Here is a 26,157-nt window from a genome sequence, read left to right on the forward strand (position 1 = left end):
ATGGCTTCGGCGGGCAGCGGCATGGAGGAGGTGCGCGTGTCGGTGCTGACCCCGCTGAAGCTGGTCGGGCTGGTGTGCATCTTCCTGGCGCTGTGTCTGGACCTGGGGGCCGTGCTGAGCCCGGCCTGGGTCACGGCCGACCACCAGTACTACCTGTCCCTGTGGGAGTCCTGCCGGAAACCCGCCAGCTTGGACAGCTGGCACTGCGATTCCACGCTCAGCAGCGGTGAGGGCCCGGCGCGCCGCGACCCCTGCCCCCCACCCCGGACTGCCCGGTGCGCGGCTGCCCGGACGGCCACCGCCTCTCTCCCCACCTTCCGTGTCCCCTACCCTCGTCCGCCCCGCTCCATCCTGGCCCTTCGCGGACCCTTGGGCTACAGCCGCCTCCCTGATAGCCAGCCCTCGTCTCTCCCCGGTCCTGGTCGCCAAACCCAATGCGACGTCCCGCGCCCTCTCCGTCCTCCCGTGGCCATTCCTCGGGCTCTGGAGTAACACGTATGCTGTTTGGGGTAACTGATATCCTTTGAGGCGAGAACCGTGGGGCTGTGTTAAAAATGCAACGCCTTCCCCACTCACGTTAAAAAAGAGACAGGCAAAACCGCCCCAACTGCACCAAGACGCCCTGGGTTCTCTGCTCGGTCTTCCCCACTCTCTTCTCCCTCCTCTCTCAAGGAGGAATTTGCCTGAGTTTACCTCTTGGTGCCCACGTTTCTGCCTGCTCTACTCCACTTTGTCTCGGTTTTCCCCAGGGAGTTTCGGTTTGGGTTTTATTTCCTTAAATTTTTGAGGGATCTGGAGAGTTGGAACAGAGACAGGCGTAATTTCCTTTCCTTTTTTGGTGACACGTCGTTGGTTGTGAGTTGCCCTTCTTTCTCTTCCTCTCCAAATACCTCCTCTCTCCTTCAGACCTTTCTTTTCTCCATGAGCTCCTTACTCACAGATGCCTGGAAAGTTGTGGCTTATTCAGCTAGCACTGAAAGCTGCAAACGGATGGGGTGGAGGGTGGAGAAGAAGGTAGTCACTGGGGCTACCCAGCCCCAAGGCGGGGGGGCTTTACTCTCTCCTTGACCCCCAGTTGCCTTCCCCTGAGTCCCAGTTAAGCCGTTAGCAGAAATCTGCCAATTTCCGATTTCTTGCAGTAAACCCTTTTCCTCGCTAAATCTTGATTCTTCAGCGGCTGGTGTCAGTGCAGAGAAAGGGGAATGAAGGGAGAGGACCTGCCCGTGATTTTACACTTACCCACGCGTACCCCTAAGAAACTGATTAAATTCCTTCGTGACAGTTTGTCTTCTCTGGGACTATTTATGAAGCTTTACTGGAGACGTTTCAAGTTCCAAGAAAGTTGAAATAGCACAAATGCCACACAAACCTGATTTACTTTTGTCTTGGTTTCTTGTTTCAAGAAAGATTAGTTCACTTGGTTAAGTTTCTTTCATAAATTTGATTTTCTGTTTACAAAAGGCCTCTTCTTTGATTTTGCTGCAAAATTCCCATTGACGGGGTTTGTCTTTGTTGCTTAATTCACTGTGGAGGGGACTGGTTGGCAGCAGGAGGTCAACATTTAGGTCTTTTAATTCTTTCAGGGTTGGTTGTTTACAACTAAAGATAAAATAAATTGGTAAAATGCCTTTCTTCAGTAACCAGGGGATCCAAATAAACTTTGGAGAAAATATCTTTTCTTTCCCCTCTCCAATAGAAATGGAAATTTACGTAGGAATGCCAGCTTCAGCATGTCTCCTTAGCAACGGGGATCTTTTGCCCCTTTCTCCTGTCTCCTGAAATAATAGCCCCCTGATTGCATAAAGACTTTTCAGATAGGTTAGAGAAACCAGCCTCTACTCCTCTTTTCTTTTCAGACCCGTATCCTTTTCTCTTGGCCAGGAATGTGGGGAATGGGGAGAAGCCAACCCGAGTTTGTAGAGCAGTATGCCGTGTTTGCTAATCTCTCTGTAATTGCCTCCATACCCATTTATCTCACCCCCCCCCCGCCCCCGGCAAGGAAATAGGGAGACTCAAGCTTCATGCAAATGTAGTGATAAGAGGTCTCGTCGAGGTAGAAATTGGAGGCAGGGACAGTTTGATTTTATTTCCCCCAAGCCCGTTAGCCTACCCTTCTGCTGAAACTCATAACCACAGCATTTATTTCTATTTGGGTTCCTGAAAATCAGCTTCAGTTCTATTTTGCTTAAAATAGTTTTCATCCCAGAAAAAGTGTAGTTGGTGAGCAAATGACGTGGGAGGCATAGAGATGGTTTTGTTTGAGGCTAACTGGAACAAGTTCTTGACTTTCTTTATGTAGTAGCAGTTCATTTTTCCTCTCCAAGGCGGTGGGTGGGGGGTGCAGGAGGAAAGGAAACAAAATATGGAAAATTGCTCTATCTCCCCCACTTTACAAAATGTGCTTTTTATGTTCTGTGAACTTGAAGCTTCTATCCACAAATGTTTTGAAATGAAGAGGGAAGCTTGAATTGAAGCGAGCAATGCTTCTCTTGCCTGTTCCAGAGGGCAGGCAGCTTTTCTCAGTCTGTTTGCTGTGTGGAGTAGCAGAAAGCAGAGAGGGAAATGTCTTCTCTGAAGATTTTAAGAGATCCACTTCATTGTCTCTTGAAATGAATTACCTCGGGAGGAGCCACCAAGGACAGTTTTACTGAAGGCCCTTCCCCAGGATCTTCGGGGCTTAATTAAAAACCTTTGTCTTAATTAGAATTAAAACTGCTATGAAGAGATGAGCTTGTATTTACAGAAGGGAAATTTCAGGAATGTTTCTACTGACGACAGTATGTCCTAATTAGGCCCAGTTCCTACGGAAACTTTCCCCTCAGCCATTATTTTTAAAGCTGCATTTTAATTTTGGTACCAAATATGCGTTGTTTGCTGCTTATAATCTGTTTTATGGTTTTAAGCGAAAGCAGAACCATGCCTTTTGTGTCCTGGTGTATTGAAGGTTGCGTCAGCACTTCTAGTACGAACCAGTAATCCGGGTGCCAGTCAACTGTAATGCTTTTCTCTGGTGTCCCAATTCAGTGTAGGGGGACAGTCCAGGCATTCATTCATCTAAAGCTCTAAGTTTTCCAAAAAGACAAATGAGAAAAACGGCCAATAGACTGTCATTCGCATTGGAAACAAAATAATAATAATAATAATAAAGTATGCTTATTAGGAAGTTTCGAATAGGTGGTGCTCCCATGGCTGCCGGCCACAGAATTTCTAAGGATAGTTTCCCCACTACTGATTTGCGCAGCCTCTTAATAAATCTTTAATCAGCTTATTTTAAATGGTAGTTGTGTTTTTGGCTTTTGCTTAGTCACATTTAGTTTTGATAACTTTTGTTTAGCATATAGTTGTTAAGATTTCATAGCCATTGCAAAAGAGCCCTTAGTGCAAATAGGATTGCTCAATGGATAGAGAATGCTGATGCCCTAAACTTGACATAAAATGTGCTGTATAACCTCTAGGGTGGCTTTAAAATTTATAAATATGTAGCTGTTTCATATAAGGCAGATTCCTTTTTTGACATCCATGTGATTTATTGACCGAGCAAAAAGCAAAGACATGCAGATAGCCAAACGAATGCATTTTACTAAGAGTAATTTTAGGATATAACAAGTGCATTTATTCATCTTTCCATCTACAGAATCTATGCATCTTTTCTATCCATGAAATACTTGATCAAATAGTGCCTTTTTTAAGGAATATTGTTAACATCATTCGTGCACTGTCCTAAAAATAGCTTCATTTGTAACATGAGTCACTGGCAGTTTTGAAATGGCCGTGCGCGCCGTATGCTAATAACAGGTGAATATTATTATTTTCAGTTGACAAGAGGTTCTCTTAAGAGTGCTTTCTATGTAGCTCATTTTCCTAAAACTAGTAGAAAATTCCACTTCAACAGGTTTTGTAAGAAAACCCACCTTGGGTCGTAGTTTAAGATAAACCAAACTGCCTAAACAACTTCAAATCTTAGAAAATCTGAGGTTTAGTGATTCTGAATTCAGGTGTATGTCCTCCGTGCATAATTTGAATCCATACCTTCATAGGGAAACAGAATTGCATTGGGAAACCTCACAGTGTGATTTACTCCAGGAAAGGTTCAGCTTCTTGCTCGAAATGAGTTGATACTGATGCGTGTTTACAAATAGTTCTGCAGGCCTGGAGGTCAGACAGTTAGACCCTCCTCTGGCTTCCTGAAAAAGGACTTAAGTAGAACAAATGCAGTTTTATTTAACCTACACAGCATAGGTGGGTGGAAAATTATACAAAGAGTAGCACTCAGCACCAAAACTTTCTCAGTAAGTTGGAGAAAACCAAGTATAACTTATTTCACGATCTTTTCTTTTACCATCTCCTAAGATTTTCAAGCTCCCAAGATTGACTTTTACAAAGGATGTTTTAATTTGTGGGCAGATATAATTCCTCTTTAGCTCACATTTATAGAATGATTGTAATTTCCAGGGAACCATTTAGATCAGTCTTTGTCAGCAAAGGGATTTGATGGGTGTGTGAGAATCCTGGCCTTTCATAAAACATTTCACAATAAAACCAAAGCAAACAAAAGCATATCTTAGGCAATAGATTTTGCCTGCTTCAGGAATATATTTTAGGAATTTCTTTCAAGTTTCTGTTAATGGTAAGACTACTTAGTGGGACCAAAGGTACATCCAGTACTACTAGATGTATTAGTGAAAAGGACTGTAGATGCTTCAAAATAAGTCCCTGGAATACACTATCTAAATACCACAGTAAATTTCTATATGAATTATGCTAAATTATAATGTAATCCTGTAGGAGGGCAGAGTAGTGTTGAGAATACAGGAGGCTTTAGAGTCAAATTGCCCTGAACTTGGCCACTTACCATTCACGTGACCTCATACAATTTAATGGCTTCAAATGGTTTGTCATTAAAATTAAATATATAAAAGTACCTGCTCATTAGGGTTGTTTCCTTATATTCCTCTTCCTTATTATATATGCAGAAAAACAAGCCCAAAGTGATTTTTTTTTTTGGATAATTGAGGACTCCCCCCACCACCCTTAAAAGGTAAACTCTTTGCATTGAATAATGAAGTATGCTGTGAGTTTCAAATTTAAATTTTGCTATGTATTACCAAGCATTTAACTATGCTCTTGGTAGATCAGGATCACAAAACTATTATCTAATAGCTACCCTTTTGTTAGTACTATTACAGGGCAGACATCTCCATTATTCCCAATGTCACAGTAAACTTGCAAGGTAGCTAATGTTATCCCTATATGTTACTGAAGAGACCAGGCATTTTTTAAGTTTGCCAGGTTTTCAGTCGGTGATAGAGACATTTTTTCCAAGAGAGTACCAGTTAGTAATGCTGGGAAACAAACCACTTCAAAAGTTAGGGGTACAAAACAATCATTTTATTATGCTCTTGACTTCTGTGGATCAAGAATTCAGATAGGGCATAATGAGGATGGTTTATCTGGGGCTCCAGGATGTCTGAGGGTGACTTGAATGGCTGGGGACTGGAACATCTGGAACTGCAGGATCTTCTTCCAATGGTTTCACTGGGTTTGGCACCTTGGTGGAAATGGCTGGGAGACTGGAGTCCGCTGGGACTGGCCTTACTGGCATGGTGGTCCCAGGGTAGTGGAACTTATTACAGGATAAGTGGTTTTTCCCAGAAAGAGGGTTGTAAGAGAACCAGTCTCTGTCTTAACTAGCCTGGAAAATCACAGAGGAGCCATATGGAAGCCCAGATTCCAGGGAAGGAATTTGGACTCCACCTCTTGATGGAGCAACAGCAAGGTCCCATTATAGAAGAACATGTAAGATGGGAGATGCTGTTGGGCCACTTTTGAGGCATGGAGTCTGACACTGGAGTCTAGCTGCCAATCTGCTTTCTTACTTTATTGCCTCTGAAGAACAAAGACAACTACATAGCTACTTTCTTTAAGAATTTTGAATCAGGGGCACCTGGGTGCCTTCGGCTCAAATCATGATCCTGGGGTCCTGGGAACGAGGAGCCTGCTTCTCCTCCCTCTGCCGCTCCCCCTGCTTGTGCTCGCTCACTCTCTCTCTCAGATAAAGAAATAAATAAAATCTTAATTAAAAAAAAAGAACTTTGAGTCAATTATATAAGTAAAATTTGGCTTGGGCACAAACTGCCCTTAACACATGGTTTTAATGATCGGTCACTTGTATGGGGTTACTTTGGATTTGGAATCAAATGAACTCAAAAACCTAACCTGTCTACAAACGGAGAACTTATACCACTCTCTGTAGGTGACCTTAAGCCATTTTGGTTTGTACTCTCAAATGACCAAGGCTCAAACTGATTAAGAATCTGGGGTCTAATATGCTACTTCGTGTTGCTGATAAAATTTTAGTTTTTTTTTTTTTTTTTTTAAGAAAGTTCTGTATGAGTCTGAGGAGATAGATGCTTTGTACACGAACACTAAAATGTTAAAATTTCAGACAGGAGCCAAGTTTTGTAGTGCTAGAAAGGTGTTGGAGTTGCAGAATTATTTTTTGTTTGCTTATTTTTCCCTTAATAATAACAAATTTTTTTTCCTGACAATTGCCCATATATTGAATTGCAGAATCATAGCACATTTGGGGTAGAAAAGATTTTAAAAGTATTCCTGCCCAGGCAGATTTCTTGAGTGGATAAGAAAAAATGAGGAAGATGCAATGGTAGTGACTCAATAGGAATTATACTTGGCTGAACTATTTTTGCAGGGTGCGTTTTCAAGCTTTCCTGTCACATTGCAGGTAACTAACTATCTTTTGGTGTTTGAAGGTTTGTTGAGTACTCTCATGTATGGAACTTTGGATGCAGAGGTTAAGTACTACACATGAAATAGATGTCTACTTTTTTATAATCATCCAAGATTTGATTTCACATAGAATTTACGATCTTCAGATAGACTCATATGTCAGTAAGTCTGTGAAGTTTTAGATGTTTTCTATCATCAAATCACCATTGTTGGCATGACTAGTCCTTAGAAATCAACAAAACTTCTTTTTAAGTTTTGCCATGATAGCATGCTTTAAAACATCTGTTTAATTTTAAGTTGAATCATAATTGCAAGTATGTGGAAGGCATCCATTTAAGTTTTTTAAATTGATTAAATGAATATAAATTTCACTAGATCAAGTTATTACTGCATCCTGGCTTTTTTTTTTTATTACATTTATTTCTCAAAAGAGACTGATGTTTCCTTAAGCAGAATTTCATCCTTATATGTCAAAGGTACTGGCAGTTAAATCTTACCAGTCTTTTCAAAGTATTGGATCATCTCCCTTGAAAATTAGACAAGGACACCTTTCCTTGCCCTTTTTTGCTTCTATATTTGTCTGGGATTTTGAGACACTAGTAGACATCAATTTTCTATTCTGTTGTAGTCTTCTTGCCTAAAGACTCCCATTAAAAAACAAAACAAAGCAAAAAATAAAAAACGAGGCATCCATGGTTCCCAAAGAACCAAGGAAAAATACCTAGAGCATTTTTGTCTCTAGCAGCTTATATTAACTATTGGGAGATTTTTAAATGATAGTTTAATGAGCCATGTTTCAACATAATGTCACCTATTGATTCTCTTTCCAAAATATATGTTTATTAGCAAAAAGATGTTTAAACGTAGAAGCTAGGACCCATGAGTGACATATCATCAATGTGTAAAAAGGCACACCCACAAAAGAACTCAAATTTCCATCAAAGGGGGTTTTATTGCTCTTGTGTTTTAAGGTCCCTAAACCAAAAGTTCATCAAAATGTTGCCATAGTACTTTGTGAATGCGACCTGGTGTCTATTCCTAGCACCACTAGGTGACTTAAAGAGAGAAATTACCTTTCCCCTTTCCTGTCTTCTCACGTGTGCCCAAGTAGTTAATTTCATTAAAACATACTCATTGACCTCATAGCAGGACGTAGGCATTATCCTGGTACAGAATTAGCTAGTTTGTGTGCCAGCACTGTGCTGGTTAGGGACAGCAAGGTGATGAATGAAACACTTGCTTTTAAACAAGTCATATAAATGTACAAAGTAATGTAAAGGAGGAAATAAAAGTTTAAATTCTGCAGGGGGATAGAAGAGATCTCATCTAAAGAAGTTTGCTAACAGGGAACTGCTATCTTGCCAGTTTTATCCCCCCCATATTTACTAAGAGGGTATCTCAATACGGATCGTGGGTGACTGGCTGTCTTTCGTCTACCCTTTGATTATTATTAGCTACTCTAAACCCATCACAGAAGATTTTTAGTTGAATAGAGGAAGGTCACCCACTCCTAGTCCTGGTGTGGGTTTTCTTCTCCCTGCTTTTCCAGATAACCATGTTTTCTAAATTGTAACCTTAGGTTTTTTTCCCTAAGAGTGGGGAAGAAACAATGTTCAGTGTAACAAACTCATCACAACTTTATGGAAATAGTATGATTAGAAATTACTACTGAGAAATACCTGTACCCTTTAGATAATATTAGTTACCATCAAATGCTAACGAAAGCTTTCTAACATAGTACGTGGTAGGAAACAGCCATCATTAGCGGTGATGGTCTTTTTTTTTTTTTTTTTTTTTGTCTAAATTCTGCAACATGCTCTAAAAGCAGGGCTCTTTGCTAAGCACTGTATATAACGGTCTTATTTGGGGGGGGGGAGATACCATATTATGGTATTTGGATGATAAATTGCATTTTCACCAAATTTTCTAAGATAGAATCCTGTGAAGCAGGTAAAACAACCCTTGCTTTATTAAAGAAAAAGAGATGTGTATTCTTCTAACACCACACAAAATAATTCAAAAGGCTGGAATGAAATTGTCATGGATTGAAAATTAATAACCTGTCTGGTACTTTTGGACAACCAGAATGTTCTAGAATTTTGGCAAAATTGACCTACATTTTGGTTATTAGAGTTGTTGCATCACTTATTTGCATGGTTTGCTAGTATCATATATGTGCTTAAAGGCAGGACGGCACTGCACTTTTGACACATTTTTTATCCATAAATTGGCCTGAAGAGTAGGACTCTAAGTTGTATTATTGCAACTTGTTTAACAAGGTAGGTGCTTCTCTAATATTCCATTTCACTTTGTGCAGCACAGTGTACAGTGTCTATATTGTCATTTTGTAAAAGACACATAGTTACTTGCTTTAAATATTTGTTTGCACATGAAGACTGTTAGATTTGATATTAGTTGATTGAAAAGACATGATATTAGACGTGGTCTAAAAAAGTGAAGTGTATCATTTGGTACCTCTGGAAATATTCTCGCTATTAAGTCTAGTTACCTTCCTTTTACACAAAATAACAGCACCATTTTGATTCATTCTTCATACACGCGGATATGGACTTACTGTCAAACCCGGAAGTATTCATCTCAAATTCCTAAATTACAGTTGATGAAAATAATTCAGTGCCATAATTTCTAATGAAATGAGCTAGGCAGGAAAAAAGCTTGGTCTTCTGTGAAGAGGTGGGTGTGTTGGAGAACTTGGGTTTGAAAAAGTTACTCTCTAACTGGAGCTTGTTCTCCCCTCAACAAATATAAACCATCCCAGTATTTCCCATTCCTGATGATAAAATGGAATTGGCAATACTGAGTTTGCTTTGAGTTCTCACCAATATAATTAAAATAAATTTAAGTATTTTGTTCTACATATGCCCAACAAGTGAATTAAAAGTATTTGGAAGAACTGAAGGTGTTCTGAGGATGAGTGAAATGATCCAGCTTATGTGGGTGAGTTAGGGAGGGTTTAAGGATGACCTGTGAGGTGGTGTCAAGATGATAGGAAACCTCTTCACCCTGTCACCTCTTCAAGGTGGAACAGTAAATTATTTTAATTGCAGTTATGGATATCATTTTGGTTAATACAGCTGTCTTTTAGGGAATTCAAAGGTAAAAATAAAAGTGACTGGCAAATTTGAATGTGATTATAAAAGTTAATTAAAAATCAATATTTTAATTTGTGATGAGAATTCTAGAACAGTGATACTCTCGTATTAAAACATTAAAATACATTTAGGAAAATACTACCCACCCAAATTGTGGGAGTTGAATTTCTAAGGCTAAAAATCTGTTTCTTCATTGCTTTTTAATTTTATCTAATTTCCTAGAAGAAGTGGCAATTGTGTGCACAGGGATTTACATACAGTAGAACTAATTTCAGCGTATAAACAGTACCTACAGAGGTAAATAAATTAGCCAGGGTTTGACAAGTTAAAAGGTTTTGGAAAAGAGGTGGGTGGAGGAAAGCTTTAGGCACTGGTGTGGTGCATTTGACCTTGGCTTAAAAGTGTGGAAAGTGTATTGTCATTAAGATTTTGCCTTTCCTGAAAATTGGAAGTAATCTTTGACTACGAATTCCCTAAAGGAATGTGAATTTCCAATTTGGCAGTTATGATGTGGCTCATAGAATTTTCGTAATGCAGTGGCAATTTCAGACCAGTCTCATGTATTAGACTGTAAAGTAAGTCAGCACAATTCTGCAGATTACTAAAGCATTTATAAACATTGGAAACTCTGGCGCCAGCTAATAAAAATACCTTGAAAGAGGATTTGAATTTAGTTACTGAGTTGCATATTAATGCTGGACTTGATGTTATAAGGACTGCCCAATTTTGATTCTGTAACTGCAGGGGAAAGTATAACATTATATGTATTCATTATATTCATTCCTGTTTTTTTTTTTTTTCCTTAGAGAAAGCACTAGTAGATAGAGAAGCACACACTTACCCTGAGCCTTGGCTTCCATAGGTGCACTTTCAGTGCCTTCTGTGTGCCAGTGTCAGTTCTGCCAAAATACAGTGGTTCCCCCCACCACCATATCTATGGGGGATATATTCCAAGACCCCCCCGGTGGATGCCTGAAACTGGGTCGTACTGAACCCTATATATACTATGTTTTTTCCTATTCACACATACCTGTGATAAAGTTTAATTTTTAAATTAGGCACAGTAAGAGATTAACAACAATAAGATTATAAAATAGAAGAGTTATAACAATATACTATAATAAAAGTTATGTAAATGTGATCTCTTGGAATATTATATTGTGCTATTCTAATCCTTCTTGGGATGATGTGAGATGATAAAATGACTACATGATGAAACGAAGTGAGGTGACTGATAGAGGCATTGTGACGAAGCCTTAGGCTACTACTATTGACCTTCTGTTGATCCGTCAGGAGGATCATGTGCTTCCAGACTGGACTGCGTTTGATCGCAGATAACTGAAAGGATGGAAAGTGAAACTGCAGTTAAGGGGGAACTGCTATACTCTTAAGCAGAACCTGCCATGTACTACTACAGCAGCCTCATTTCAGGTGTGAGTTCCAGATCCAAAACATTCTTTGCAGCCCATTTGAGTCCTCCCTGGCTCATGGACCAAGGATGTACATTTTTTCATCGAAACTGATTATCACTTGTTTTCAGAGCTCTTGGAAACCAAACTCAGATTTCCAAATCAACTGGCCTGACATTGAACAATGACCAGTTTTAATTGTGCAGAGCACTGCAGTTTGTAAAATAGCACCGTGGCCATTGATGTTCTGCAGAGCTGGTTTATGTTCACTGCTCCGCTACGGTGTCAGTTTATCATTTATAGAAATGTGTAAAACTAATGCAGAGTAATAAATCTCTAAGGACTCTTAACACTTCATCTGACTAAATACTGTGAGGGCTATAAAACTGTGGAACTAAGATTGATGTAGAAATTAACCAATTATGAGAACTTAAAATAGATGATTTTATTTTAAGAAGTGGGGCTGAAAATTGAGAATTTTATGACATTTTAATTTGTTTTGCAAACACTGCATATGGGATAGCGAGTATTTGTGGCATGCAAACCTTCTAATGGAAAAACCATTAGTGTAGAGACAAGTTTTCTGGTCATTTACTGTAATATTACCATAAAATTGTTCAAGTTCTATAGTATATAACAAAACATTTTTATGTATATTTTGTTAAATCTACATTTGGTAGATAAGGAAGTATATGTGTATACATGAAGCCCAGTGTATATTGTGTTAATGGCTATTACTAGGTATCTATAAAACTATTTTTCACTTTTTAAAAAAATTCTCCATATTCTAGTCTTGTTCATCAAGGAAGAGGAAATGGTATCAGGCTGATCTACATGGTCCCTGACTTTAGCTCGCCCATAAGGCAGGCGCCTGCCCTACTGTCTGGTGAGTGGATTCTAACTGTTTCCTGAAAGAGGCACGATGCCACAAGCACTGTTCTCAGCTTCAGAGTACCTAGTGCTGAACCGTGAAAAGTGCCCTGGGTCTCACTGACTATGGTAGCCTTATCGAACCACTTTTTTGGCTTCCTGATTGTTCAACTGATCAACGAGTTAAAGCTTTGGTCCTGGGCAACCTGCCTGAGTGAATCACTCCAAATGGATATAATGACAACAATCTCAAAACTTGGCACAGTCTACCAGAGATATGGGCTCAATACTTCAGTCTAAGCCCCAGCTTCTGGCCAGGACAGAGGCAGACATGGCCCAATTCTAGACCTTCATAAAATAAAATGGCTTCTCTGTGTGAACAGGCATTATCTATGGTTAAGGACCAAAGGGAAGGGTAGCAATATTACAATGTGATGTTGGTAACCGGCCCTTTTGACTTTATGTCTAGGATGACCTTCATTAGCCACAACCCTCAGTACTAAAAGTAGATACAAGACTTTTAGAAGAAAATAAGGGAGTGCCTGGGTAGGTCAGTCCGTTGAGCGTCTGACTCTTGGTTTCGACTCAGGTCCTGATCTCAGGGTCATGAGATGGAGCCCTGCATTAGGCTCCGTGCTCAGCGCGGGGTCTGCTTGAGACGGTCTCACCCTCTCCCTCTGCCCCCCACCTCAAATAAATAAGTAAATCTTAAAAAAAAAAAAAAGAAAATCAGAACTGGTTGTATTCACTTACTTTTTAGAACTACTTCCTATGCTGTAAGAGGTTCCCTTCCTAATTAGGTTCTAGTCCCTTTTAGTTAAGTGTTATTCTCCTGGTGGCTTCTATTGCATTTTATTGGTTTTCCATATGACATGAAGTATTACTATTTTAAGGAAATCTCCTAATTTAAGGAGATTTGGGTTTTCTGTACTTTTCAGTTGCTAAATTGGATAAGCATCACTTTGTACTCCTTTATTACTCATTTATCAAATTGACTTTATTATGAAATTATTACTGTCTGAGAGACCTTTACATAGAAAAAAGTTCAACATTTTTAAATGGTACATAAAGTACAGGCCAAGGGTCAGCAAATTTTAGCCAGAGGGTCAAAACCAGCCCTTTTGTAGATAAAGTTTTATTGGGACGCAGCCATGCTCATTCATTTACATATTGTCTATGGCTGTTTTCACACTACACAGCAGAGGTTGAGTAGTTGCAACACAGACCATGACCCACAAAGCTGAAAATACTGACTGGCCCTTTATGGGAAAATTTTGCCAATTTTTTTGTCTTAGTTTGTTTTTACAAAATGCAAATAAATACATGTATTTTAACTATTTTTTGAGGATATTTAAAGTAGAGAAAAGTGATCAAAATTCATTTTTTTATTTTGGGTTAAAAGTGGAAATAGTCAAATCTGTGGCATATATATTGGGCTGTGGAAATACTCAAATCTGTGGCAAATCATTATGCTTATATACTGGGCTGTGTGAAAGCTTACCAGAAAAGCAATCTTTTATTTTTTTTTAAGTGAGTGAATAGTTGTATATTGACTTAAAATTGATTCTGTAAAAATTCTTATTTAAAGTAATTTGGAGAAAGTTGCTAAAAGTAATAATCATTTTATAAAAATAATGGTCCAACTAGAAAGTATTCAACATAGTCTCTCTTAAAGAATTTGATGGATGAATGGATTTTTTTTTGTACCCCATTTTGATACAATGAAAATTTTACTTAGAAATTTCAACTTGAAAAGTTTTAGAAGAATTTCTATTATGTTAAAGTGAAAAATAATTGTGCTATGTATAAACTTTTTCAAAGAAATTTAGAGACTTCCAAATGTAAGGATTATTCTTTTGTTTTTTTTAAATTCAAAGCTACATGCTGTTATGGAATAAAAAAAATCCATAGTATGGCTATCCTTTTAAACTCTAGTTGAAAGCCAGATATACTTTTGTTTGAAGTTATATGGCTTTGTTACAAATAGATGGCATACAAAATGCTCTCCACTTTCTTGCGATTCACCTTTATATTTTAAAAGTGTGGATTTTTTCTGTTTTCCCCTTGTTTGTTTCCTGAATGCAGTGCAAGTTCTAGTTCAGTGCCAGTTATAAATCCAGAAGAGGACACTTGAGGCAGAGATAATATAAGTATAAAGAAGAGAAGAAAATCCGAGGGTTTTATAGGTTCCTCCGTTCATCCCTTATCCTACAGTGGTAAAAGAGTGCACTTTGGAAGCTTTCTGGAGGGATAATTTCAAAGTGCAGCATCAAAATATCATGAGTTCTTAACTTTGGATCAGACTACATTGCAGTTTAACCATGGATTAAAGTCTATTTTCATTTTCTGCACATACATTAAAGTAAGGGCCAGAAGAGGCAGCCTAGGACTTCCAAAGGACCCCCAATGAAGAATGTTTTGCACAGTATCATTTTTTGTGATGCTTCCTAAACTGGACAGTGCTTTCAGATATTCACTTTGCTGCTTCTTAGAGAAAATTCTCCTCTTCTCATGGGATGGGAAATGGGCCAATTTTCTGTCATGCTACTTCTATATCTTTATAGGAAATGACAAATGCATTTCAGTGAGGTTTACGTTTCACTCAGCACATGGGAGACTCAAAGTATCCGTGTACAGAGACCGGTACATAGCATGTGGTCAATATATGCTTGCTGTTTCCACATATGAATGAAGAAAGGGGGCCAGCAGCTATTTAGAGTACATTCTGGCTCCCTGGGAATACTTAATTTCACAAACCATCCCTGTGGTAAATACCACAGTGAGATTAGAATGAAATGAAAGAGAGGAGGGAAAAACAAACAGCAACAAATTTTCCTAATGCCATTTTGCTGGAGGAGTTGTTTTAGAGAAGGGGAGGAAAAGACTGGCAAATAAAAACTTGGTTTCTTTGGGGCGTGCAGTACGGAGAAGGAAGGCTTTATAAGAAAGGACCACAAAAAAAAAAAAAAATAAAGAATGTGTTACTGCCACACAACATGGGTATATATCAGAGACATAAAAGCCAGACACAAAATCAATATCACAGATTTAAAAGCCAGACACAAAAGAGTTCAGACCATTTACATAAAGTTTAAGAACAGGCAAAAATGAATCCGAGGTGATAGATGTCCCTTACTAGCCTGGGTGGGAGGGTGACTACTGACTGGGGAGGGGCACGAGGGAACCCCGGCGACGAAAATGTTCAATATCTTAATGTGGGTGGTGGTTATATGGGGGTATGAATATATAGAAAAGTTCATCATATTCTCGACTTTCATATTTAAGGTTTGTGAACTTTATAGCTCAATAGAAAAAAACAATAATAATGAAAGTAGGTTATGGAAAGGACACCCAATTTACCATGAAGGCTTAGTAGAGTCCTTGGAAAGGGTGGCAAACCCCTGGTCTAAAAACACTGCTGAGCTTAGCCTAAGAGACTTTTCTGAATTAGGATGTTTATAGTAATTTTTGTTGCAAAACATTTCAGTTCCCAAAGGATGTTTAGCATGCAGTAAGATCCCGTGTATTTAGCTGCAGCTAGATGCAGGCTGCTGAACATCATTCTGTTGATTCTTTGAGGATTGACTGCTTAAAAGCAATACTTTCTTGTTTTTCTTTGCAGATTGGCAGATTGCTACTCTGGCTTTACTCTTGGGCGGTGCTGCCATCATTCTTATCGCATTCCTGGTGGGTTTGATTTCTATCTGCGTGGGATCTCGAAGGCGCTTCTACAGACCTGTTGCTGTCATGCTTTTTGCAGCAGGTAAATGTGTATTTATTACGTTTGAGCTGGTATTCAAGCTGCAGCAACCTTTCTACCATCCCTCCCTTCACATGCAAAAGCAGTATGGGATTGCTGCATTACCTACAAATTGAGAGACATTTGATATATTTTAAGGTAAATTGACTAAGGGTTTGTTGTATTACAGGTTTTCAGTATGTTAAGCATTTCACAGAGCAGAGTGGCAATTTCTAAACTTCTAACTAAAACATGAGTAAGTAATAGTTCTTGACAGGGCTATTGCCTTACGAATTGCAGCAGATGTGTTTACCAACCGTCTTCACATTGTTTTTTTCCCCTCCTTTTATTGCCCCCTTGGTGACCTTAAGGCAACAGTATTTTTTTCTGATGTGAAACTGGAAAAAATTCCAATATATGTAGGCTGAAAGGTCTAAATCTGTTTGGAAACAAACATGCTTATAATGAAAAATAATAATGTATAACTTGAACCATCAGACAATTCAGTTGTATGCGGTCACTGGCATAGTCGTTAATCTAACAGCCATCATTCTAGGAAGCACGCACAGCTGGGATGAAAACATGAAGCAAGGTAAGGTGGAGGTTTTGCTAAAATCAGGGAACTATTTAGAAAGGGGCTTTACAAGACTAAAAGCCCAGTCCATTATTTAATGTATTTTAATTTTCTATAAGAATAGCCTTGAATATATTGTTTTGATTCCAATTGAAATATTCTTGTGGTGCCTTCAATTTACCCTGTCAGTCACATCTGATTTGAAGACTGCAAAATAAGCCTCTGTGACTGTCAATAATGAAGACACTGACAGAGCCTTCTCGGATTAGATGGATTTTTTTTTTTTTAAGCTGTTTAAAGATGGGAACAGATGAAATTTCTCAGGATTTGAAGTGTAGTTTGATCTAAAAATATAAGCTCAGAAGTATTCTGCTGCCCCCTGCTGTTTGTGTTCATTTTTTATACCCACGAAGACTGATTGGAATATGTAGGTGTTATGAAAAGGGAGGTCCAGAGGGCTGAAGTACATCTAAGTCAAATCTCTTAAGTGACTTGCTCACAATTCTATAGTAGTTATCAGCAGAGCGAGGGCTGGGAGGCTACTGAATTTTGAACTAGTGGTTCATTCGCTACTGACTCATTCATTCATTCAGCTGTTCATTAGGTGCCTCTTACAGACTGAACGTGGCATTAAGAGACCCATGAAACTAGCTAAATAACACCACAGATACTTTCTAATAGAAGAGAAAACACTATTACAAAAAATAGTTTGAAATCTTAGGCAGTGGCCATACTATTCATTTTTTTGTTGCTCTCCTATGTAATAAAGATCTTTATCGTGAATCATTTAGTACAACATGAAGATTCTCCTAACCATTCCATCACAGTTCTCTAGTTTATATCTTGGTTCATGGATTTATCATGGATCTTTCTATTCTTAGAATGAAATAACTTAGATATTTTAATTTTAGTATAAATTTGTCTTTGCAGTGAGGATTTATTAACATAGTGATAATTGTAATAAAATTTTTTGATAAATTGTTCTGAAATTATATACCATTCCTTAAAACTGGAATTATGTTTTGAATAATCTTTAGAATACTCAGATATTTCTGATTTTACAAAGGTATAGAGGTACTCTAGACATTCTCTTATAAATATCCAGTATTACGGTGCTACCTAGTTACTGTCTCATTTAGATTTTAACTTACCACATAATAGCATGTGCAGAATCTATAAAGAAATCCATTGTTTATAGCACCTATTTTAAACATGCTTAGAAAAATAACTAGGAGTTTCTAGTTCTTTCTAAAAAAGCTCTGTATGTTTTCCCAAGTATAGTAAAATTTATGAAAATGTGAAAATAAGTACTGGTTGTAACAGAAAACATATTGTAAATGAACATAAGTTAGAGGTAATAGATTTGGTCAAAATAAAGATTCCAATTTAGCTCTAGCTACTACAAGTATTAGTGAAGTATAAAATAATGAAAGGAATCCCTACAGTAATATTCATATATTCATATTCTACCCGCTGAGACCTAAAGCAAGCATTATGCTGCTACATTTTTAAAATGTACATGTGCTGAGATTTAATTTTACTCATTCTCTTTTGACACTGTGCTTATGGAAGCTTTTTTTTTGAAATAACCATTAGTTTAGTGTTCACTCTGCTTATAAGCAAGGTAAAAACGTAACTCATTATTTGAAACATGTCATGAAAAGGTTTCTCTCTCCCATCTCAAAACCCATTAAGGAGTTGCCTGTAGCCGATTTCTGGAAAAGATACTCATTACACATAATAATCCATTATTGATTTGGGCATAAGATGAACAAATTTGGAAAATCTGCCCACTTGAAACAATGCTAGTGAAAATCATGGCTGTTTATTTTGCTTGTTTCATAGTAAACATACTTATTCTCTTGGTTGGCCTGTCTCACTTGTAATTCAGTTTAGTGATTCTAAATGTGTATTTGGAGCCATTTCCCCTTTTTGCTCATGTTGGTCTGCTTGAAAATAGTCTGTGTTTCTCTTCTTTTCTCAAAATGTTTTTTTCAAATAATACCCAGCCTTATCTTGGTGTTGACACATAAAGACTGTTATATATTTCAGCAATAATCTTTTCTTCTGCTGAAACATGCAGTACATAAAATCAAAACAAACCTAGCATTACCACTTGGAAACATCTCTACACCGGACTACCTAATTAATTCAGCACCATGTGCTATGCCCGGTACAACGCCATGCGCAATAGACGGTTGAATGAATGCTGGAAAGATGACGAAGGCATGTGGCTTGTAACTTGACAGGGAAAAACAGGCATGTAAACAACTAGCTAACTCTAGCATAATTTTTCTTAAACCATTTCTCTTTTGACAATTTATGAAGCAGCAAGTTTCATGTGAGCACAAAGCTCCGACCAAAACAGCTCAAGAAAGTGATAGTTACAAAAATGATTTTTTTTCATTTATTCTTGTTTTCATTCACTTACTTAACAAATACATGTGGGGCACCTCTAGTATGTAGGTATACTGCCTTGGTGTTAGATTATATACTCCAAGGGTATTTACTAAAAGCTGATGATCAAATCTCATAAAGGCAGCCAAACATATTTTAAAGGTTTTGCATCTTCCCTTTATCCCTGAAGTCCCTAATTTGGGGGCGGGGGTGGCTTGTTACCCACCTGAATAATTAGTAGAAGGGCTAAGAGCTTGTCATCACTACAGCCTGTCTAAAACATTGTCCCGTGTTCCACAACTCTCTCACTCACTGGTCTTAGCAGTCTGGACTTCAGAATAAGATACTATCTGTAATAATAAGGTTGACAGTAATTAATCGAGCACCTACCACATGTAACACTGCTAGACACTTAGCATATACTATTTCTGATACAGCAGTCTTGAGATTGGGTATTTATTTTCCCCATGTTATCACTGAAGAAATAAGTTCAGAAAGGTTAAGTGACTCCCCAGGGTTATCCAGCTAGTCAGTTGCAGGGCCAGGGTTTCAATCCATATTCACTTGGGTATGTATAACACATAGAGAAACAAGAGCAGAATCAGCCTTGAATTTTGAAATCAGCTGCCGACTGTGTACTACAGTTGGAGTCCACCCTGTAACTCCAGTTACTCCATCTCTTGGGGGCAACACCTGAAAGAAATAAGCAGTTTGAGAGGCCATAAAGACCACACTGATCAGTGGAACATGACTGAATCATAGCGCATCATGAAAGTGTGCACTTTTCCAATACAGAGGACTATAGCATGTTTCTTATTGTGTAACTGACAACGATAGGTAAAATATGATGGGACTGTAACTGGCATCTAGCTCTCACTAAAGAGTTGGTGAAATTAAAGGAGCTGCCTCTTTCTAGGTCCTCTTCTTGTATTGTCTGGTTTTGCAGATCTTTTGTATGCCCCACTGGGACTTAGGATGATTTTTTTCCATTTTTTAAAGGCCGTTAGTACAAATTGCAGAAGATTCTCAGTCTTCTAATTCAGATTTTAAATAACAGAATCCCCACTAATTTTTATTAATGATACTTCCTTTCTGTTCTATCTGCAAAAAGTCTTCTGTAAATGAATGTTTGTACAGAATGGTGATTGTTTTTCCCCCAGGGTCCTGCAACTGCTTTCCACCTCTGAGCTCTCTCTGATTAGAGGCTTGAATTTTGCAGCCCTCTTTACAATACTGGAGGTATTTTGAGTCTAGATTTTGGCAGAAAAACCAGTGTCCAGCTTAGATTTCAAACTAAAAAGGAATTCTATTCACAGATCTTTATCAGTATCGAACTACCCTTTGGCTAGAACAATTTATCGTATCAATGCCAATAATTAATTTCATACGTACTACAACTCTTGGTAGTTACAGATTAAATTTAAAAAGGAAAAGAAGGGGGCGCCTGGGTGGCTCAGTCAGTGAAGCGTCTGCCTTCAGCTCAGGTCATGATCTCAGGGTGCTGGGATCGAGCCCTGGCTCGGACGCTCAACAGGGAATCTGCTGCTCTCTCCCTCCCTCTCACTCTGCCCCTCCCCCTGCTCATGCTCTCTCTCCCTCTCTCTCTCTCAAATAAATAAGTAAAATCTTTAAAAAAAAAAAACAATAAAAAGGAAAAGAAGATCGCTTCATATTAACCCTTCATGGGCAAATGTTTTCATGAATCTCCAAATTACCATTTTCTTTTTGTAAACATTCTGTATTTAGAGACTTGTCTGGTAAGTCCTGTCAATTCTGTCTCTAAATTATCTTCTAAGTCTGTAGCTTCTTTTCATGACCCACCATTACTGCCTCAGTTGAGGGCGTAGTGGAACATCTCCGTTCCCAGGTTGGAACTTCCCCTACTTTATTTTTTTATGGTAATATCTGACTTAAAATATCTACGTGACTCCTTCCTTTCCCTTTCCTAGAATCCAGGTACTGCGTTTTTCTTCTGTCATCTTTTCTTCACCTTCTCTCCTCTTTCTTTCCCACTGGGGGCATCTCAGTCATCACTGCATACAGGTACCCATGCATTGACTGGCCTCCTTCCTAGGAGCCTCCCGTCTCTAGTCCCTCCTGCGTACGTTCTGTCTTGCACACAAACGGAGGAGGTGTTGTTCTCAAATACACATCTGGTCTCGCCGCTTGTCCCTTTGGTTTCCCCAGAGGCGGAACCTAAGACAAGGAAACAAGTGCAAGTACTTAGTCTGGGAGGCAAAAGCACGGATACGGAAAAGTGAGACAGAGAAAGAGGACATTATCAAGCCAGTTGTTGCTGAAGGCAGCTACAGCTTAAACTTCCTGGAAAAGTCCTGGACACCGGCTTACAACACACACCTCAGAGTTATTTCATTGGAAGGACTAGGGGAAGTGGGGTATTTAGAAGCCAGATTCGGAAGAGTCATTGGTAAGGGCTGAGGCGATGCAGGGCAGCTGGCAGCGTTCATTTCCCAGAGCACCAGGCCTGCCCCACAATCAGGCAAAGTAGCTTTCGTGGCCAGAGGAGAAGTCAGGCAAAGAAGTGCAGGTGCTGCAGACAGTTGGAAGTAAGGCTGACAAGTATTGGAGTGATGAAGATGAGAGCATATGGGTCGGGCACCCAACAGCAGCTACAATTCAGATAGCCTCTGAGATGTCTCCCTGTAGAAACTGGCCTCTTATTTTTATGACACATAAGCCTTTTATAGTCTGAACCAAACCTTTCCATGGGAATGTACCCTTTATTCCAACCTCCTGACTTTTCTATAGGTACACCCTCTTATACTGCTAAGCTCTATACAAGCTGCTGCTTTTTCCCAGAGGTCTTTTCATTTTTGTCTTCTGACCAAGTCCTGTCCATCCTTCGAGAACCAGTTCAAATGGTGCTTCCTCTCGGAAGCCCTCCCTTCTTTGTCCAGGCAGAAATGGTGTTTGGGATATCGTTAGAGTTCAGAAAACGTGTAATGAATGGATCAGTGAACATGCCTCTGCTCTTACTGTTGAACACATTCATTTATAATTATCTATGTGTCTGTTTTCACCATAGAGTATGAAATACGACCGGTCAAGGGCCATGTCCTGTCTGTCTGATCCCTTTCAGCTGCCACACAGTCAACATCCAATAAGTTTTTGTTGAAATATCCCCTTAAATGAAAGTACTGAATATTTCAATATTGAATGTTTTCAATGGGTCAGCATTGAAAGCACTGAAAAATAGCCCCTTAAAGAAAACTAGACATAAGACAAAAATTAGTACCTCTAAGTTCTTGTCATGCCTCTCTCCACACAATTTCATGGTTACTAGTTTCGTTGCCTCTTTTCAAAAGAGTGGAGAGAGGTATAAAATGAACTTCCAATTCCCTTCAAATTCTAAAATGCTACACAACTTCACTAACGTTGCCTCTGAGGTGGAGCATAGAGAATACCACAGCCGATGCCTATTATGTTTCACTGATTGGTGGTAAAGTAGAAATGTAAGTGTGATATGTTTTCTTGAGTTCTGGACTCGGTTTGTGTATTTGTTTATTTGTTTTTCCCTTCACAGCATCTATAAAAGGCAAGGAGGCATTTTTACCTGCCTCTGTGTATTTTTATTAAATGGAAAAAGTTATTTACAAATGCAGGCTTATGTATGTTTTTTTCTCAGTTTTGCTATTACATGCATTTCTGTCAGTGATTCTAAAGAGAGTAAAATAATGCAGAGGCATAAAGCGTTTTAGGGTAATTTTCATCTGGCCAGAACACAATAAAGCTTTATCTCTAAGAAAGCTGCTCAGGAGAATATGCCAGTGGAGCCTAATGGAGTTGTATTTCCACTTTTCCACTAGAGGGAAATTATGTCATTGTATTATACCATGGGGGCCAAATATTTGCTAAATAAAACACATTGAAATGAGTATTAAAAGCAGTCTAGGTAAACAACTCACCCTCGGGACTGGCTCTTTCAGAAATGAACCCATATAATCCTTCTAGAATAGAATTCAGATCAGTTATTACTTCTCTGCTCAAACTCCTTTAGCATCTGTCCATCACACTAAGAAGAAAATCCGGACCCCCACCCGTGGTTCACAGGGCCATCCCCGGAGGGGGCGCCTGCTTCTCTCTTCCGTCTCACATCTCACGTCTCACGTCATGCTCCACCCAGATTGCTCACTCCCCATTCGATTGACCTGCCCCCCTCACTTTCTTTATTCAGGTCTGTCCTCAAATGACTCCTCCCCTAAAGGGGCTTTCCCCAGCTTTTGATCTGAAAGAGCAGCCTGCATCCCTCTATCTGGTTTTCTGGCGTTCTTGTATTTTTCACGTCTCTTGGCAATACCTGCCATATTCTGTGTCTGTTTCTTAATGGCCGGCCTCCTCGTGAGGGTAGTGACTTTTGTTACCCATGCCTTAAACTGTACCACTTGGTTCAAACTTTTATTGAGTGAATGAATTTGTCGAATGAGTAAATGAATGACTATTCCTACTTCACATTTATATTTCAGTCACCAACTGGCAAGATCAGTCATGCTTTGACTAGTGACCAGAGTATAAGAGCCTGAGGAGAAATTGCCTTTTTATCTTTTAAACTTACTTACTAACTTTGCAATGTTTTTCTGTAGTTCGTGGTTGATAGTAATTGACTTCTTGTTAGTTTTAAGACATTTAATACATGAAACCACCCTTTCCCTCACAAAGTCACAGAGCCAGCTGACTTTTTTTTTTTTAATTAATACACATTTAGCACTTGCTGGAAGTAGAGGAAGTGTGGGTTATATAATGAGCTGTCAGTTGTCCTAACAATGACTTAAAACATTTTCTAAGGCTTTTAAACTATAAACAAGGTGTGATGTTCATTTTGGATGCCAAGAGATTCTCCTTTTATATGGACCTATTGATCTATCCACTCTCTATAGTATGGAAGTGTGGTAGGCGCAGTGTTGAGCTACATGGCAAAAATGTTTCAAATTCTTACATCTGGCTCCAGAAAGGTTACTTGACCCCTAGTCAGAACCTTACAGAATGGAATGATTTTGTGGAATCACACCCTCATGAATTTTCTGGAGTTCATCAATTTTACGCTAGAGAGAGGACCATTAATGTAGACTTTCTGGGAACATCAATCATATTGGTAATAAGGATCTTTTATAGGTACTGAGAATAGATGAGCCTAGACTTTACAGCACAAAACTCCAGTTTAATTAAACACACTGTTCATCCTACTGCTCTTTCTAAAAAATGTAATAAACTGTATCTTTTTTTACTATATCAAATTTTATTCTTGTCTCCATAATTGTTCGTGTATTTGTTGTTGTACTTTTGGAATTTACAGTATTTTTAAGATGAGTTAAATCATAATCATTTTGACTAAACCTTTACTTGATGTATCAGGGGGTTGGCAAACTTTTTTTTATAAAGGGCCAGGTAGTAAGCACTTCTGGCTTCGTGAGCTGCATGGTTTCTCTTGCAACTCTCCAACCTCTGCTGTTGTAATGCGGACAGTATGTGAACGAGCCTGGCTGTGTTCCAAGAAAACTTATTTTCAAAAACAAACAGTGGACCAGATTTGGTAGTTTGCCAACCCCTGCCCCATAGTACATAGTACCCAGATTTTTTAAGATTGTTTCTTGAGGGTAGAAGCTGTCCTGTAGTAGAGAATGAGGCAGATGCATCCCATAAATTCTAGTTAAGTTGATTGAAATAAAGTAGAAATTATATAATAGATGCAATATGCAGTTATGATTTTGAGTGGAAGACATCATCTCTTGTGTAATCCAGTGTCTCCCATATAGAAATATCAACAGGATAAGGACCACTTTAATTTTAGATATATAAGAAAAACAACAACCCTTCCCTTTCCTGATGAATTGTTTTTTTTTTTTTTTCAAATCAGGTATGACTCATCACAGTTCCCCTTTAGCCCTGACTGACAACTGACTTAAGAACCGAGAGTTAGCTGAGAACGAAGAGCTGAGTTTTGTCTCGATGGTAGTAGCCAGCATTAGCTGATGTTTTCAGTACCATTAGCTCCTATGCCTTCATTGATTTCATTCTTTTTTGAAAGTAGGTGAAGAATAAATATATAAATGTCTGTTATATCTAACACAAAGGTTTAATCGGATGTGGTTTCTTGACAAAGATGACTTTTGAGCCTCTTTTGAAGGATGAGAGGAAAGGAATGAAAATCGTTTTTGATCAGAGGAATATAAGCAAAGACATCATGGTAGGAGTTGCTAGAATCATCGGCTGAGTTACGTGGTATGGAGCTTGACCACTTTCATCAGTACAAATGAATTTGAATTCCTCAGTTCCTCAAGAGCATAAATAAATAGCAAGGGTTTCGGGTATTTGGGGTCACTGTTCGCAGGGAACTATTTACAGGTTTTGTTTTGTTGAGCTTATAGTACTACTTGCATAATAGTGATGCTTATATATGTATGTCTATAAAGTGAGAATCACTACTTTGTATGCTCTTGTAAATTATTGCACTAATTATTTCATCAAGTACTATTATGGGGAGTTACTAATTGCTATTGTGAAACAGTGTTAAAGACAAAATTGCTAATGTTTTAAGGTACACCATCTAGAATAAGCAGTGCTTCAATTTTTTTGGCTTTTAGGTTTGATTACAAAGCAATTCTCATACATATATATATATATTTATGTGTTGTATCCTTTTATTTCCTGCAAAGAACACTTTTCTAATTTCTATTTGCTTTTCTTTCAGTTGTTTTACAGGTTTGCAGCCTGGTCCTTTACCCAATCAAGTTCATTGAAACTGTGAGCTTGAAAATTTACCATGAGTTCAACTGGGGTTATGGCCTGGCCTGGGGTGCAACTATATTTTCATTTGGGGGTGCCATCCTTTATTGCCTGAACCCTAAGAACTACGAAGACTACTACTAGAACCAACAGTCTCACATTTTAAAAAACAACCAACCATCCAACAAAAGGATTACGTCTGTTATCTTTTCTAACTCACTGTTTTCTAAAACACATGTGGAGCATCAAGCAGTTTCCTCAGTTGACTTAATATCTTTTGCCTTTTGGCTGTCAACATCATAACCAGCTTTTACATCCATTTTAGGGACCTGCACAAATTAAGAGAGCTGATTAGACATAGGCAAATGCTGCAAACTTCCAATATGGTCATGTCATTTTTCTTGACAAGTGAAGGGTCTATATAGGCAATGCTTTGGCAATCAACTTCTCCCCGGGAAGGGAGTCAAGACTTGGAGACATGTGCTTTTCATTGTGCGGTTAGCAGTTGTGCCTCAGCCATATCTAGAATGAGGAGAACTGAGAGTCTCTGCTTTCCCTGGGGCAACT

At 38.7% G+C, this 26,157-nt stretch overlaps 1 protein-coding gene across 1 annotated transcript; it reads left to right on the forward strand.

Annotated features, from left to right (window-relative positions):
* Positions 1–25,734, forward strand: TMEM47 (transmembrane protein 47). The gene is made up of 3 exons (XM_028113545.2): positions 1–226; positions 15,762–15,902; positions 25,556–25,734. Exons 1-3 carry the CDS (start codon positions 1–3, stop codon positions 25,732–25,734), a joined length of 546 nt encoding a protein of 181 aa, XP_027969346.1.
* The last annotated feature ends 423 nt before the right edge of the window (positions 25,735–26,157 follow it).

This window comes from Eumetopias jubatus, unplaced genomic scaffold (genome assembly GCF_037043125.1).
Source record: "Eumetopias jubatus isolate StellerSeaLion01/CBP00866 unplaced genomic scaffold, mEumJub1_p1.0 scaffold_11, whole genome shotgun sequence".
Classification (NCBI taxonomy): domain Eukaryota; kingdom Metazoa; phylum Chordata; class Mammalia; order Carnivora; family Otariidae; genus Eumetopias; species Eumetopias jubatus.